At 42.2% G+C, this 15,396-nt stretch overlaps 2 protein-coding genes across 3 annotated transcripts in view; both read right to left on the bottom strand.

Moving 5' to 3' along the window:
* Positions 1 to 3,417: 3,417 nt before the first annotated feature.
* Positions 3,418 to 8,005, bottom strand: cd74a (CD74 molecule, major histocompatibility complex, class II invariant chain a). 2 transcript variants are annotated; one of them, XM_029661771.2, is made up of 9 exons: positions 7,789 to 8,005; positions 6,832 to 7,001; positions 6,484 to 6,581; positions 6,190 to 6,246; positions 5,977 to 6,060; positions 4,874 to 4,955; positions 4,512 to 4,712; positions 4,256 to 4,309; positions 3,418 to 4,036 (listed from the first exon to the last, which is right to left on the bottom strand). In XM_029661771.2, the coding sequence occupies exons 1-9, from the start codon at positions 7,872 to 7,874 to the stop codon at positions 4,029 to 4,031; spliced, it is 840 nt and encodes a 279-aa protein (XP_029517631.2). In that variant the 5' UTR covers positions 7,875 to 8,005; the 3' UTR covers positions 3,418 to 4,028. The 2 variants fall into 2 exon arrangements, with proteins under 2 accessions (XP_029517631.2, XP_029517632.2); XM_029661772.2 differs by having other exon boundaries at positions 6,484 to 6,578.
* Positions 8,006 to 9,195: 1,190 nt separating this feature from the next.
* ndst1a (N-deacetylase/N-sulfotransferase (heparan glucosaminyl) 1a) overlaps positions 9,196 to 15,396 on the bottom strand; it is a 91,292-nt gene continuing 85,091 nt past the window's right edge. Inside the window, 6 exon segments of the mRNA XM_029661770.2 lie at positions 9,196 to 12,999; positions 13,198 to 13,300; positions 13,429 to 13,709; positions 13,971 to 14,145; positions 14,526 to 14,649; positions 15,196 to 15,292. Of these exon segments, the coding sequence (XP_029517630.2) occupies positions 12,880 to 12,999; positions 13,198 to 13,300; positions 13,429 to 13,709; positions 13,971 to 14,145; positions 14,526 to 14,649; positions 15,196 to 15,292 (900 nt within the window). The 3' untranslated portion in view covers positions 9,196 to 12,879.

The following is a 15,396-nucleotide window of genomic DNA, read 5'->3' as shown; positions in this document are numbered from 1 at the left end:
TCAGTGTTGCCAACTTAGCGACTTTGTCGCTATATTTAGTGAGTATTCAGACCCCTCTAGCGACACATTTTCAAAAAAGCGACTAGCGACAAATCTAGCGACCTTTTCTGTTATTATTGGAGACTTTTGGAGACTCTGACATGCTTCACGTATTGTTCTCACTCTTCTCAACGAGCGAGCGTCCAAAAGCACTCACAGGCGGCCCAGTCCTCGTGCAGCAGTCCCTCCCAGCTGCAGTCAGAGCAGGAGATGTTCACCCCTCCGGGTCCAGACTGCAAATGAATCGCGCATGCGGGAAGTCGCAGCTGGCTGATCCCGCCCTGGCTTACATAAAAAAAAACAATTATCCTGAATTAGGGCCAGACTAGTTACCATCATTTTCTCACATTGCAATTGACAGTTTTTTCTATTGTCTCTTTTTGGTCAATTTAGATTGTTAATGTAGATTGTATACACATTTATTTCTTAAATGTTATGGTTAACAATGTTCATGTTTTACTGTGACTTGTTATAGGCTCCTAAGTGGACCATAAGGTTAAAAACCAAACCAAACCAAACTAAACTAAAAAACAAAAAACAAGAAAAGAAAATAACAAATAAAATAAAAAACGAAGTAATTCTGCCAGAGTGTTATTTTTTGGGTCACTTTTGCCGGTCCCAAGCCCGGATAAAGGAGGAGGGTTGGAATATTGACTTAAAAAAAAAAACAAGAATCGACAGGAGTTCATTTGTAGTTCTAAACATATTTAGGGTGTTTTTTACTCACCTTTTGTCTCTCCCACAACGCTATTCCTCTCTCCTACAGCGTCCATCACAAATACATGCACATGGCCAATTATGCAAATTAGGTGATGCCATCATTTAGCGACTTCTAGCTATTTTTAGGACAGCCAATAGCTACTTTCCTTACTGAGGAGTTGGCAACACTGGATATGGTTGTTCTTCCCATATGTGGTTCACCACCTGGATTCGGTCTTATGTGGCAAAATGTGAAATGGTGTTTTATTTTACATTGGATAAAAGTAGAGACTAAGAGCTACAAAACGGTATATCATACACTGCATTTGAGGAACAATGGGAAAGTAATTCTGCTTTGAAAGTTGATCAACTTGTAAACTCACTTTTGAGAAAATCGCCTTTGAATGTTTTGGTATCTAGTGAAGAGCTCTTTGTCTTCACCCATTCAGCATCGTTCACACCCTCTTAAGTTTAGCCTCACCCACATATCGTTTCACTCTTGGAGTGCACACTTGATGCTCTGGCCAATGATTTGTTTACCTCTGGATAACATGATAACAGCCTAACCAGCTCTGCTGGCAACAATTTCATTACGCTTTTTTGCCGACGTTTACTGAGACCGGCCATATTCAACGGGTGTTGTACACCCGTCACGTAGTGTCAGCTAACGAGCCAGCCAGCTAATGTTAGCAATTATTAAACAACAATGAACAACGTTCCAACAATGCCACAGTGCTGGGAGCTAAGGTCCAATGTTAGCTAGCTCTATTCACCTTCCATATTATGCCCCATCAGCACTGGAGAATAGAATAAAGCACCTTGAATGACAATACACTATTTATACAAAAGTATGTGGACATTCAAATGACTGGATTCGGTTATTTCAGCCACACCCGGTGCTGACAGGTGTATAAAATCGAGCACACAGTCATGCAATCTCCATAGACAAACAATGGCAGTAGAATGGCCTTACTGAAGAGCGCAGTAACTTTTGTCACTTTTTCAACAAGTCAGTTTGTCAAATTTCTGCCCTGCTAGAACTGCCCTTGTCAACTCTAAGTGCTGTTATTGTGAAGTGGAAACGTCTAGGAGCAACAATGTCTCAGCAGTGAAGTGGTAGGCCACACAAGATCACAGAACGGGACCGCCGAGTGCTGAAGCGAGTTAAAATCGTCTGTCCTCGTTTGCAACACTACCAAGTTCCAAACTGCCTCTGGAAGCAACATCAGCACAAGAACTGTTCGTCGGGAGCTTCATGAAATGGGTTTCCATGGCTGAGCAGCCGTGCACAAGCTTAAGATCACCATGCACAATGCCAAGCGCCGGAGTGGTGTAAAGTTTGCCGCCATTGGACTCTGGAGCATTGAAAACGCCTTCTCTAGTGATGAATCACGCTTCACCATCTGGCAGTCTGACGGACAAATCTGGGTTTGGTGGATGCCAGGAGAACGCTACCTGCCTGAATGCATAGTGCCAACTGTAAAGTTTGGTGGATGAGGAATAATGGTCTGGGGCTGTTTTTCATGGTTTGGGCTAGGCCCCTTAGTTCCATTGAAGGGAAATCTTAACACTACAGCATACAATGACATTCTAGACGATTCTGTGCATCCAACTTTGTGGCAACAAATTGGGGATAGCCCTTTCCTGTTTCAGCATGACAATGCCCCCATGCACAAAGTGAGGTGCATACAGAAATGGTTTGTCGATATTGGTGTGGAAGAACTTGACTGGCGTGCACAGACCCCTGACCTCAACCCCATTGAAACACCTTTGGGATGAATTGGAACTCTGACTGTGAGCCAGGCCTAATCACCCAACATCAGTGCCCAACCTCCCTAATGCTCTTGACTGAATGGAAGCAAGTCCCCGCAGCAATGGAAGTAAGTCCCCGCAGCAATGTTCCAACATCTAGTGGAAAGTCTTTACATTTACATTTAAGTCATTTAGCAGACGCTCTTATCCAGAGCGACTTAAGAGTGGAGGATGTTACAGCAGCAAAGAGGGGACCAACTCCATATTAATGCCCATGATTTTGGAATGAGATGTTCGACGAGCAGGTATCCACATACTTTTGGTCATGTATTGTATGTCATTTACCAAGCATTATACTCCCTCTGCCACAGAGCATGTTGTATTACCATCATCATTATACATAGAGGCATGCCACCCTACACCAAAATGTTGTGCTTTAAAAAGTAATGTTCTCCAGTAACCAACATCTTAGTATAGATGTTCTGCACAGATCTAGGATCAGCTTACCCTCCCCCAATCCTACCTTTACCATTAATGGAGGGAAAAGTAAAACCGATGATGTGTCAAACAGTTAATTTCATCCTACTGTAGCCTACTCCTAACCAATTTACAATTGGCTCATTAATCCCCCTCCTCTCCCCTGTAACTATTCCCCAGGTCGTTGCTGCAAATGAGAACGTGTTCTCAGTCAACTTACCTGGTAAAATAGCGGATAAATAAAATAAAAAAATAGCATAACCCTTAATCTGCAGTCTTGTTATGGTCATTCATTTTACACTAGTTGTTTTTTTGTGGTGGGTAGATTCCATGTTAAATTCATCTGTTATCCCAGACCTAAAATCTCTAGTCAGATGGTACCATGTATGTTTAAGTAGTCTGTCCTAAAAGAGATTCATGTACAATAAGAGTTACAAAAAAACAAACACATTTTAGTAGGAAATAGCACTTTATTAATTTTTATCGGTTCACCTATCCCTACATTCATAAAAGTCAAAGCATGCTTCAAAGACATGGTTATAGAGGTTTAAAACATTACATCTATGTTAGAAACTCTAGACAGAAGCTGATCAAATAAGCCCTATGGCAGTCTATGTGTGGAGAGACAGAATAGGGAAACGGGGTGGGGCTAGCCCCCCATCAGCTGGATATGATTGGAGGGCCAGGATAAGGGCCTAGGGGTCAAAGTTGACAGGGGTTTGGGTCAGGGTTTGGGGATGGAAAAGTCTGGGTGTTGTGCATGGTTTAAAATGTAACACACATCTTGTATTTATATCTCAAATGCTTTACATAGCTGTGTTGAGTTCAGAAGCAAAAAAAGGCTGTTAATAATGTTCACAGCATTTATACTGTCCAAAGAAAACTATTATCCATTAATCAAAAGAGAGTATTTCATTGTGTTGTATCCCATATAATTGACCTTTATCATGATAGAGGAAGAGTGAAATAGTCATTAGAAGTAAAAAAAACAAAACATTTTTCGATCTGGCAGTGAGACGAGGAGAGAGCAGGCCAGCTGGTGCCCTGGTGGAGCTGTGTTTTTACTCATCTGCAAAATATAGAGAATAGAATCAACCATATGTACGAAACCATCATGCAATTTATTCAGATGAACAGTACACAGTGTAAAAACAAAAACAGTCGGACAACAACTTTTAGTTCCATGTAATCAAGTGTGGTCTATGTATTGCATCCCTCTCTCTCTGTCTGTTTCTTATTGAGTTTATTTCTCTCCCTCTCTATTTCTGCTTGTCTGTTAAACACGCACCCTTGTACTCCTTCAGCTGCATCATCCTGGGGAAAGCTGCCATCCGACTGGGGACTGCGGGGAACAAACCGGAGCATGAGACACAAATAGTCACATCACTATCTATATGTACATACAACTGCATAGATATACCATGGCAGGTGTAATAGTGAGCAAATGAGCTTTGTTATAGACTGCAGAATGCACTAAAAAGCAATTGCATGGACACAGAGGTCAGTAACGCTTAACGCTGTATAACTGTCTGCCCAGTTCCTACCTCTGTCACAGGTGGCTCTGCCACGCATGCTGGTGCCCTCGATGATTTTGCCGTTCTTGTCCACACACCAGCAGAAACCAGTGGCGTGCCAGCACTGCATGGGCAGGTAGTTGCCCTGCTCGTCACACTGAGGTAGGTAGGCACCAAGCTTATGGCCGTGGAACGACTTCTCCAGGTTACACTTGGTCTGCAGGCCAGCGGCTGAGGAACAGACAGAAGAGAGGGAAAGACGAAAGAAAAGAGGAGAGAAAAGGTGAGTTTTTATTCAATACTTGGTTCAGGTCGTGGATGAAATAAGAGACAGAGAGACAAGACAGAGGTTGGTGGGTGGTGGTGATGGCGGTGGTTTGTGTTAAACTCACCAGGCTGAGGTGTGGTGGGTGCAGGGGGCTTCTCCTGGGCCATCTGGAAGAGCAGCCAATTACGTGCCCAAGTCTCAAAACCCTGCAGAAAACACAGTCGGGGGTTAAAGTTCAAATAAGATAGGCCTAAGTGTGGGTCATATACTGTATATTCATGGGATATTATAAGGAGAGACATCAAACATTCAGCCTGCTGCACAGTCACTATGTAAAGCTCTAGTCTAGAGCGCCTGATTAAATTGTGGTTAACAATTGTGGTAAAATTCTCTCTGTGGTTAAAGTAGTAAGAAATGTATGTCATTGTTGTAAAAAACTGTGAGTGTGCGTCATTAACTATCATCTTAAATCAAAATATTTTATACTACCCTAAATTCCCTATGGTAGACAAAACGTCTTAGTACATTAAACAAACTAATGTTTTCACCACACAAGAATTACAGAAAATACACATCCTTTTTTCCTCTCAGATTGGTTGTGTTAGTATGAAAGTTTATATTTATCACCATCTTAGAAATTCAATTGCTTGTACCAGATAAATATCTTTGGTTTGTACTAATTAATTCCAGTCTAGAGTGACCGACTGGTAAATGTTGGTGCCTGAGAGGTTTATAAGGTACTAATTTACCAGAATACAAGTTACCTGAACACAAGTGTGAATAGTGTGTCTATAGGGAGTCATTGTTCTGTATGGTCTTCAACATATCACAACTTATTTCAGCATATTGATTATGAATTTGGACATCTAAAACCAATGTTTCGACACTGGGCTATACATGTAAAATCCATGACAACAGGAAGCAGCAACAGTATCATTTAATTTGATGCTTTAGGAATATAAATGATTATTTTCACATTATTTTTCAACATGAATCTACTTAATTAGGTCAAACTACTGAATGAGGCAAAAAAAAAAAAAACTTGCTATCATTTATTGGTTTTGATTATATAAGTGAAATCGTTGAAATATGTTTGTCCTGCCTATTATAAGTATATGTTCTCAGGCTGAGTCCCAAACGGTAAACAGGAGCCTTATGGCCATGGTCAAAAGGAATGCACTAAAGAGAGAATAGGGTGCTATTTGGGACACACAGATTCAGTCTCACCTTCCACTCGGCCTCCTCCATCTGTCTCTCCAGGCTCTGTAGGTTGGCCAGGAACGTCTCGTTGAACTGGGGCAGCTGGGGGTTCTAATAAAAACAGACAATCAAATGATTGATTTAATCAATCGATGGTCAATATTTGACATTTCTCTGTCCTTTTGTAGAGGTGACTTCAATGCAAAGAGTGGATAAATGAATATGCATTTATTAATTTACCTGCAGCAGGTCCTTCACCTGCTTCTCTAGGCTCACAATGGCAGTGGCCTCCAATTTCTGGTGGGAGAGCAGAGAGACAAACAGAAAATAAATACTCATCACACTCGTATTATAATTTCAAAAGAGCAGGAAGAGGGAGCTTACTCCTAAGGGGGTAGATATACAATGCAATTTCACTTGAGTTTACACACAAGTTGACAGTTGCAAGTGAGTAGTTGCTGCCATCTAGTGACCGCTTTTCCTCAGTTCATAGAATCCTTTAAGAAGACCGCAATGGGGAAACAGGAGTCATACCGTCATGGGTGTCTTTTCTGTCTTGGTGTCCTCATCAGTGAAGTCTATCAGCCGGGGCATGTTGAGCATGGGCATGTGCATCTGGACAGGGGCTACTGCTTGAGCAAAAGGGGGGTGACAGAGACCAATGAGTGCACACTTCAAATTGGGAGAAAGCTAGCTCCCCCAGAACTTTGAACTTCAGAGGAATAAACCCAGTACCTGTATTCCTCTTTTCTATCAAGTCCCCCCAGTCTCTCTTCCTAAATAAGCATATCTCACTTCCCTCTCCTTTGACCACCAACACTACCTACATCAACACCACTCCTTCCCTCCTTGTTCCTCCCTCCCCTTTCCTTCCCCTCTTACCTGGAGGTCTGTTTCTCAGCTGCTTGCGCATGTTGTCATTGCTCTTCTCCATGTCGTGGATCTGGCCCCTCTGGTTGAAGACCATGTAGGCAGTGAAGGCCTGGCCGGCCAGGAGAAGACAGGCCAACACTGTGAACCCCGCTATCTTCAAAGGACGGCTGTTAGAAGCCCTACAGAGAGATATAGAGATTACACCTTGACCCCATGGGGACTGGATCAAATGTCATTTTCAAAGTGGTATGAGGATGTGCATAATTGCATCTCTGACATTTTTGGGTTTGCCCTGGTATGTTATGTGAGATCAGTGCACCTCAAAAAAACTAATCAAAGCCCTGGTCCAGAGTCAAAAGCTAATCCTAAACCAGTTCTTATGCAACAAAGAAGTACCCACCTCCCTTTTTAGAATGAAAATATTAAACCGTTTTCTGTTCCTCATTCCTGAGCCAATGATTAATGCAGGTTTGTGAGACCTCACTAGTTGCCAGGCAGAGGCTTTGACTTGGAAAGAGCGAAAGTATGGGGAAGGCCACCTAATCAGATAGCTCCCATTTTTTTAATACTCCCTCAACAATGACTATAATCAACACCTTGGGAATGTAATTCAAAAAAATACATGAAATCAAATGTCGTGATTGCATGTTCAATATCATTTGTGCATACTTTCAATAATGATGTAAATTCAGAATAGCATAGCCTACCAGTTGTAACCTTAAGCATAACATATTACACCTTTTTAAGGACTTTCCTAGTATTATTTTATATATCCTTTTTGATATTATAAAAAAATAATTTGAGTTTATACATACTTGAACCTTCATTTGGAAGGTAAAGAAACACTGACCCTATAGGCAAAATGAATGTTTACCGATTTAACTGCAACATCTATAAAACATATTTCATTTCTAATACTTAACAAATGAAACATGTTTTATAGATTTTTCAGTAATTGTGTCTCACCCTCTTGTAGCTGTCATTGGTAGGATCACGTCCTGGCTCCCTGTGCGCTCCAGGAGAGCGTCATCATGTTGCTGTTGCCCCTCCATTCTCTCCACGTCCAAGTTCTCTCAAATCAAAACTAGTCTGGACCCGACGAACGCAACGATTTAACAGTGTAGTAAATGAGGAAGGGATCTATTCGGAGAAAGTATCGGGCTGAAATGAATAGAAAAATGGTCTAGCCTGGAATTAAATGGAAAGTCCCGAGTCAATAAAGTGATGGGCAGGTTCAACTACATTGTCGAGGAGTTTATTCTAAGCTGTCATTGGTCAACCTGCCCTGCATCACTTGTTGATGGAGGCAGACAAATCTGAACGGATGAAGAGAAAGTAGTTAAACTTTTCATAGCATTAATAGTGGTTAGAAAATCCCTCAGATTTAACATTTAAAATGAACATCCCATTTGATTGGTTTACGAGGAAACGCTTTTACTCTACAGATCATAATTCATTCTTGAATGGGTGCAACATTTACAACGGATACCCCCGTGTTTATCTAGCCCTGCACCTAAACTCCCCCAGTAATTATATGAGATTTATTTGATAAAACAATTAATATAAATAATATTTATGGATAAAGGTTTGAACCAGTGCAATATTTTGCTTCTCTTATTTTCAGGAGGTAATAATATATATATAGAAAAAAATAACATTTGGCTTTTGTCCTTAATTCTACTCTGAAATGGGGATGCAGATACTTTAGAAGCTGCAGTATGGTAAATAGGAAAGGTTAGTATGATATTCAAGTTGAAAATGATGCAAGATGTTTGAAACCCTTCTCCCCGGAGACAACATTGTCATATTATAAAGTTCTATTCTCATTGGATGTCTTGAAGGCTATTATCTACTTCTGTAAACGGATCATCGGTCATTCCCTAGTTCTTTGATCAGGATTCCCCTTAATTCTACAGTGAAGGTTGGGGATTTTCGTTTTAAGGAAGCGGCGATGAGAAGGAGATGCTGTCAAGATAAATCAGATCATAATGTGAGGACAAGAAAAGTCTCAATACGGTACACGTTTACTCATAGTCAGTTTAGACTCAGTCAGTCTGGAGATGGATATCTGTACTGATCTTCTAACACAGCTTCAAACTGAAACCCCCCAAAAGGTTAAAATATACTGTGAAACTAAAACCACGATAAGATTATGTTTATAAAATAAGCAGGGGGAAAAAATGCGAACACACCAGACCCTAATAGTGAGTTTCCTCATTGTTCATTTCCTCATACGTGAGACTGTTCCAATCTCCGTCTTCTCTAATGCCAAAACATACTTTGTTTGAGCAGTAATCCGTTTCTCCGTTCCAAATTATAGAGTGCTTATCTGAAAACTCAGAGGGGGAAGAAGAGCAAATTGACCAACGAGACAAAAATACAGTGGTGTTTATTTGCAAATTAAAAAGCACCAACAATATCAGTTACACTGTAAAAATGATTGACGACAATTACACGTCTTTATCGTACAGTCCAGGGAGATTAGTACCATCATTGCTGTTATTATGCGTTATTATCGTGTCAATAATACTTTCTATAAAGAAATCAAGGACCTCTGTACACCAGTTGGCTGCGTGAGGAGAGATGAGAGGGGATGGTATGAACAGACAGGAAACAGAAGATCTGCTTGGACCTTTAGCAGATGGCACTGTATTATATGACCCATTGTAGTGACAATTCAATACGGCCTGGCTGATTCTCTCCCACTTAAGAACCTCTCTCATTGCATTGTGAGAGGGGGCTGAAAGAATGTCACCTCGACCACATGCAATAACGTATGTCTACAACATGACATGACATAGTCAGGAAATGCATGTGCATTGTTATATCGACTGACAACAATTGCAGACAGTAAGAGCAGCTTTTTGATATCTATGGTTGCGGTGGTAAAACCATGTGACCAACAAATTAGGAACTATACCGTACGTAGAGTTGAAGTCTGAAGTTTACATATACACTTAGGTTGGAGTCATTAAAACTCGTTTTTCAACCACTCCACACATTTCTTGTTAAACAAACATTAGTTTTGGTAAGTCGGTTAAGACATCTACTTTGTGCATGACATGTACTTTTTCCAACAATTGTTTACAGACAGATTATTTCACTTATAATTCACTGTATCAATTTTCCAGTGGGTCAGAAGTTTACATACACTAAATTGACTGTGCCTTTAAACAGCTTGGAAAATTCCAGCAAATGATGTCATGGCTTTAGAAGCTTCTGATAGGCTAATTGACATCATTTAAGTCAATTGGAGGTGTACCTGTGGATGTATTTCAAGGCCTACCTCTTTCGAAAATACAAAGAATTCAGCCAAGACCTCAGAAAAAAAAATTGTAGAACTCCACAAGTCTGGTTCATCCTTAGGAGCAATTTCCAAATGCCTGAAGGTGCCACATTCATCTGTACAAACAATAGACGCCTGTACAAACTATAAACGCCATGGGACCACGCAGCCAATCATAACGCTCAGGAAGGAGACGCGTTCTGTCTCCTAGAGATGAACGTACTTTGAAGCAAAATGTGCAAATCAATCCCAGAACAACAGCAAAGGACCTTGTGAAGATGCTGGAGGAAACAGGTGCAAAACTATATATATCCACAGTAAAACAGGTCCTATATCGACATAACCAGAAAGGCAGCGCAGCAAGGAAGAAGCCACTGCTCAAAAACCGCCATAAAAAAGCCAGACTACGGTTTGCAACTGCACTTGGGGACAAAGATCATACTTTTTGGAGAAATGTCCTCTGGTCTGATGAAACAAAAATAGAACTGTTTGGCCATAATGACCATTGTTATGTTTGGCGGAAAAAGGGCGAGGCTTGCAAGCCAAAGAACACCAACCCAACCGTGAAGCACGGGGGTGGCAGCATCATGTTGTGGGGGTGCTTTGCTGCAGGAGGGACTGGTGCCCTTCACAAAATAGATGGCATCATGAGGGAGGACAATTATGTGGATACATTGAAGCAACATCTCAAGACATCAGTCAGGAAGTTAAACCTTGGTCGCAAATGGGTCTTCCAAATGGATAATGACCCCAAGCATACTTCCAAACTTGTGGCAAACTGGCTTAAGGACAACATAGTCAAGGTATTCGAGTGGCCATCACGAAGCCCTGACCTCAATCCTATTGAACATTTGTGGGCAGAACTGAAAAAGCATGTGCGAGCAAGGAGGCCTACAAACCTGACACAGTTACACCAGCTCTGTCAGGAAAAATGGGCTGAAATTCACCCAACGTATTGTGGGAAGCTTGTGGAAGGCTACCCGAAACATTTGACCCAAGTTAAACAATTTAAAGGCAACGCTACCAAATACTAATTGAGTGTATATAAACTTCTGACCCCTCTGGGTATGTGATGAAATAAATAAAATCTGAAATAAATTCTCTCTACCATTCTCTCTACTATTATTCTGACATTTCACACTCTTAAAATAAAGTGGTGATCCTAACTGACCTAAAATACAGCATTTTTACTGGGATTAAATGTCAGGAATTGTGAAAAACTGAGTCTAAATGTATTTGGCTAAGGTGTATGTAAACATCTGACTTGAACTGTATAGGCTCATATTGACTATGTTAGATGTGCATCTTTTATATCCTCCCTGATGCAACGCAGAAATACTATGAACACCTGCTAATAACAAATTAAATAGAAGAAAGAGACAAAAATATACACAGCTTTGACGACATCCTCAATAAAAATATTGTTTTGTTTTCTCATTTTCTATCTCCATGAGAGCATTTAAACATAGCTTATGTCCAACTTCACATACAGACAACCTGTCCCAGTGAGCACAAGACGTTAAAAATACGTCATTTCAACATCTTTTCGACCAGAAATACTTATTTTCAACGTGTTTTGCTCAAAGGGGTTAATGAGAACCTGTGTGAATTTGTAGAGTCTTTTTAAGAGATGTACCACTTTGCATATTGTGCTTTTAACATGTGCAGCCTGGCACCCCCCTGTGCTGTGCAATCAACTCCATCCGAAAGGGAGAGTAAGCAAAACGTCTTTCTGGTCAATTCTACAATAACGCGTCTCCAAAGTTAAAATAAACAAAAAAGGGGTAAAAAAAATCTTTAAAAAATAAGAACTGTCAATAGGCCATGCAATGTAGTGGTGCTGATTCTGTCCTGGCACTGGTAAATGCATTAATGTCTAGTGTCTACAAAGGCCTAGTGAATAAGACTACCAGTCAATACACAACATATCCCCCTTGGTTTTTAGACAGAGACCACAGGCATTTCCAACTAATGCCATTCATTTTTTATTCATTCAAATGCTAATTGATCTCTACTCATTTGTCATATCTGCCCTATTGTTTCATCATCTACTTTATTAATTCATCTTCCAATTTCTAGAATGGCAGTTAGTTGTGTCTTGCAGTATATGGGAGTAGAGTGTTGACTGACACAAGTTGACACTGTTCATTTCCGCCCAGCCTTAAACGACTGGTACTGTACAGGCTAGCCAAGTCTCACTCTTCCTCTTCATCCTCCTCTTCCTCCCAAGAGTAAGGTCTGAGTCCATGTGAGTAAGGCAAGGGATAGTCAAAGGAAGAGCGGATAAGGGTTGACCACCCCCGTCTCTATCCCATCCTGTCTGTATCACAGGTAAACCCCCGTAAGAGGTGGTACAGTCCTGTTGGGGGGTCTCCGTTCCTAGACCGTACCAAATGAGGGTGGTGGTGCATCATGGGGAGGTGCAACTTGGGGAGTGAGGGGAGAGAACTTAGGTGGCAGGCCATTGTAGACTCACTGCCAACTCGTAAATCACAATCCCTGCTCTCCCTTTCTCCATGCCCTTCCCTCTTATGAAGGGCACCCTGAGAAGGAGGCTCGTGCATCCTAATCTTCACTTTGACAGGTGATCAGAAAACACACCCCTTCTGAACCTTGTCAAGGGTGAGTACTTATCCCTTATGGATTCTTTAAGGGATTAAAATAATCCTCTAAGGGGATAGAATCATGCTCCTCCATATGGTATTCTGTCAGGGGGATGGTTGAGCTGTGGTACTGTCCGCTGAGCTGCCCCCCCCCCCCCCCCGGTACTTCTACCTGGTATGGATCAGTTGCTCTCGGAGCCAACCGGGCAGGGGCTGGCCCATTCTGTACAGCAGCTTAGACAGCTCTATGTTGTGATCCCTGTAGTGCTCCCTGAGGAACGACTGGGACTGGAGGAAAGAGAAAGAGAGAACAATGGGAGTGATTTAGAGAGAGATAATATGATAATTACCCCCACAGCCAAGATTCAATCAATAAACACCCCTTATCAGTTACAAGCAGGATAATCGTAGAGGTAGTCTACAAACATGTATCTTAATTAAGCAAATATCAGTGAACAACTTGTATTGGCAAATGAGAACTTTTACCTCCGGGTCCATGTCAGGGTACCTCCGCCCCTTGCTCTTCCCCAGACACTTGGTCTTCCCTCCCTCCAGCAGCTGACACCAGAAGCCTTTCTTGGGGTCAAACCTGAAGAAAATCAGAACATTTTGTAAACGTACCTAAACCTACACCTGGGACACTTGGAATCAGTTACTGAATGAACTTTATAAATGGTGAGGTAGGTTAGCTGCTATGTGTTGCTAAAGAGAACTCACGCTAGGATATTGTGGTAGTTGACGGTGTTGACCAGGCCCAGAAACTTCTGGATCCTGTCCATGACTGAGGCCGGCTCAGTCTTCAGCTGCTGCCCGTCCAGAACCAGGACCTGGCTGGAGTGGTAGTGGCTGAGCCAGCGCTCCATGTGGATGGCGTACCAGCCTGGCACCAGACAGCGGTTCTGGAGCACACGCAGTTTTACCGGGGAATCATGGGTAGCCGTGATGACATCATGGAAGGAGTACTTCAGAGCCACCGGGTCATCATGGGCACGCTGGTGCTGTAAGGGGAAGCAGAGAGAATAAATGGTGTTGTGTTAATATGGTACTAAGTAATATGGTGCCTGATGAGGTATAACTGACCTAGTAACAATAGTGGTTATAACTCAGTAATAAGAGCATGACATAGGCCTAACTACTCATACATTACTATAAATTCTAACAGTTATAAGCATTTCTAAGACTTGGTACCAGGATTGGATATTACATGTTAATAAGGAAGAATGGTTATGTCTCATGCATTATAAAGAGTTATAACCAACCTGGTACCAGGAGTAAGCGCGGTCGGCTGGGTTGATGAGGATGGTGATGATCTTGGCCTTGGGCAGGAGGGTGGCCGCCCGCTCCGCTGCCACCTCGGAGTCAAAGTAGCTGGCACTTTTCTCAAAGTAGTAGTCTGAGCTGGTGTTGGAGGGCAGGGGGAAGTACTCCATGTACCTGTGTGTTCACCAAAAGAGTAAACAGATACACCAACTAAATTATGCACTGACAGAAGCACATATTAAGCTCCTGGACTAGAAAGCATGTTCAATGGAAAGTCTCTAGACATTGTCTGGGTCTGCGCAAGCGCCTCTAAGTTGTCATCCACTTCGCGATCACCCTGCTTATTGTAATTCTGTCTGTGCAGCTAGAACAGAACACGGCCCATGTGCTTAAAGCGTCTCAGAGTAGGAGTGCTGATCTAGGATCAGTTTTGCCTTTTAGATCATAAGGAATACCATTACATGGACTGTGGGGACCTGATCTTAGATTAGCACTCCTACTCTGAGATGCTTTATGAACACGGGCCCAGAGCTCTTTCTCGGTGGCAGTCATACCAGTCGATGCCTCTGTGGTAGTTGTGTCCATTGAAGAACTGGATCTCCTCAAAGGTCTCCTTGTTGGGGTAGTTACTGGTCAGGTCAGGGTGCATGCCCAGGAACAGATAGAGGGCTGTAGAACCTATGGAGAGGAGGGAGGGAGGGAGAGAGACGGGGAGGGGAGGAAGTGGATAGAGAAAGACATAGGGGGGAGGGGAAGAAGGAGAGAGAGAGAAGCGAGAGGGAGAATCTATTTTGAGGCATTGACAAATTGACTTTGAAGCACCTTGCCGCAGCCATAACAATTAATAATCTAATAAATTGTCTCGTTAGTGTCCCATTCCCATTAGTGTCGGTGAGTGTGTGTTCCTCATAAACTTCCTTCTGCTTTCACTCTGGAGGAGAGCGAGTCAGTCGGTCATCTGTGACAGGTCAGTTCCTGTTAGTCTGTTCTGTTCTGTACTGAGAGTGTGTAACACTGAAAGAACGACACCTCTTCAGCCCAAAGTCTCGAAACCTCCCTCCTACAGACCAGACCATAGACGTCTCAACTCGAACTATTGTAAATAATTACATGAGGTAGGGAAATGAAACAGAAACGAGGTGAAACAAAGCAACGTGAGATTGTGGACCGAGAGTCATTTCTGGTGATGCCCACTGGGGGTTGCTGGTGTTCCGTCTCTCTCACCTGTCTTCTGAGGCCCAATGACAAGCAGCTTGGGGAAGCGGTCACACGTTTTCTCCTTTGACCAGATGTCCTTGTGCCTTTTGTCCTCGCAGGGATCCTGTAGGATCAGGGTTTATGAAGATCATTAGAAATTCTTACAAGTATCCAGTTGCTTAATGAACCCTGAACAAATCCATCCATACAACATCCCGAGGACATATT

Source organism: Oncorhynchus nerka, linkage group LG6, assembly GCF_034236695.1.
Source record: "Oncorhynchus nerka isolate Pitt River linkage group LG6, Oner_Uvic_2.0, whole genome shotgun sequence".
Taxonomy (NCBI): Eukaryota; Metazoa; Chordata; class Actinopteri; order Salmoniformes; family Salmonidae; genus Oncorhynchus; species Oncorhynchus nerka.
The sequence above is the reverse complement of the archived record's forward strand: the minus strand, read 5'-3'. Positions and strand labels throughout refer to the sequence as shown.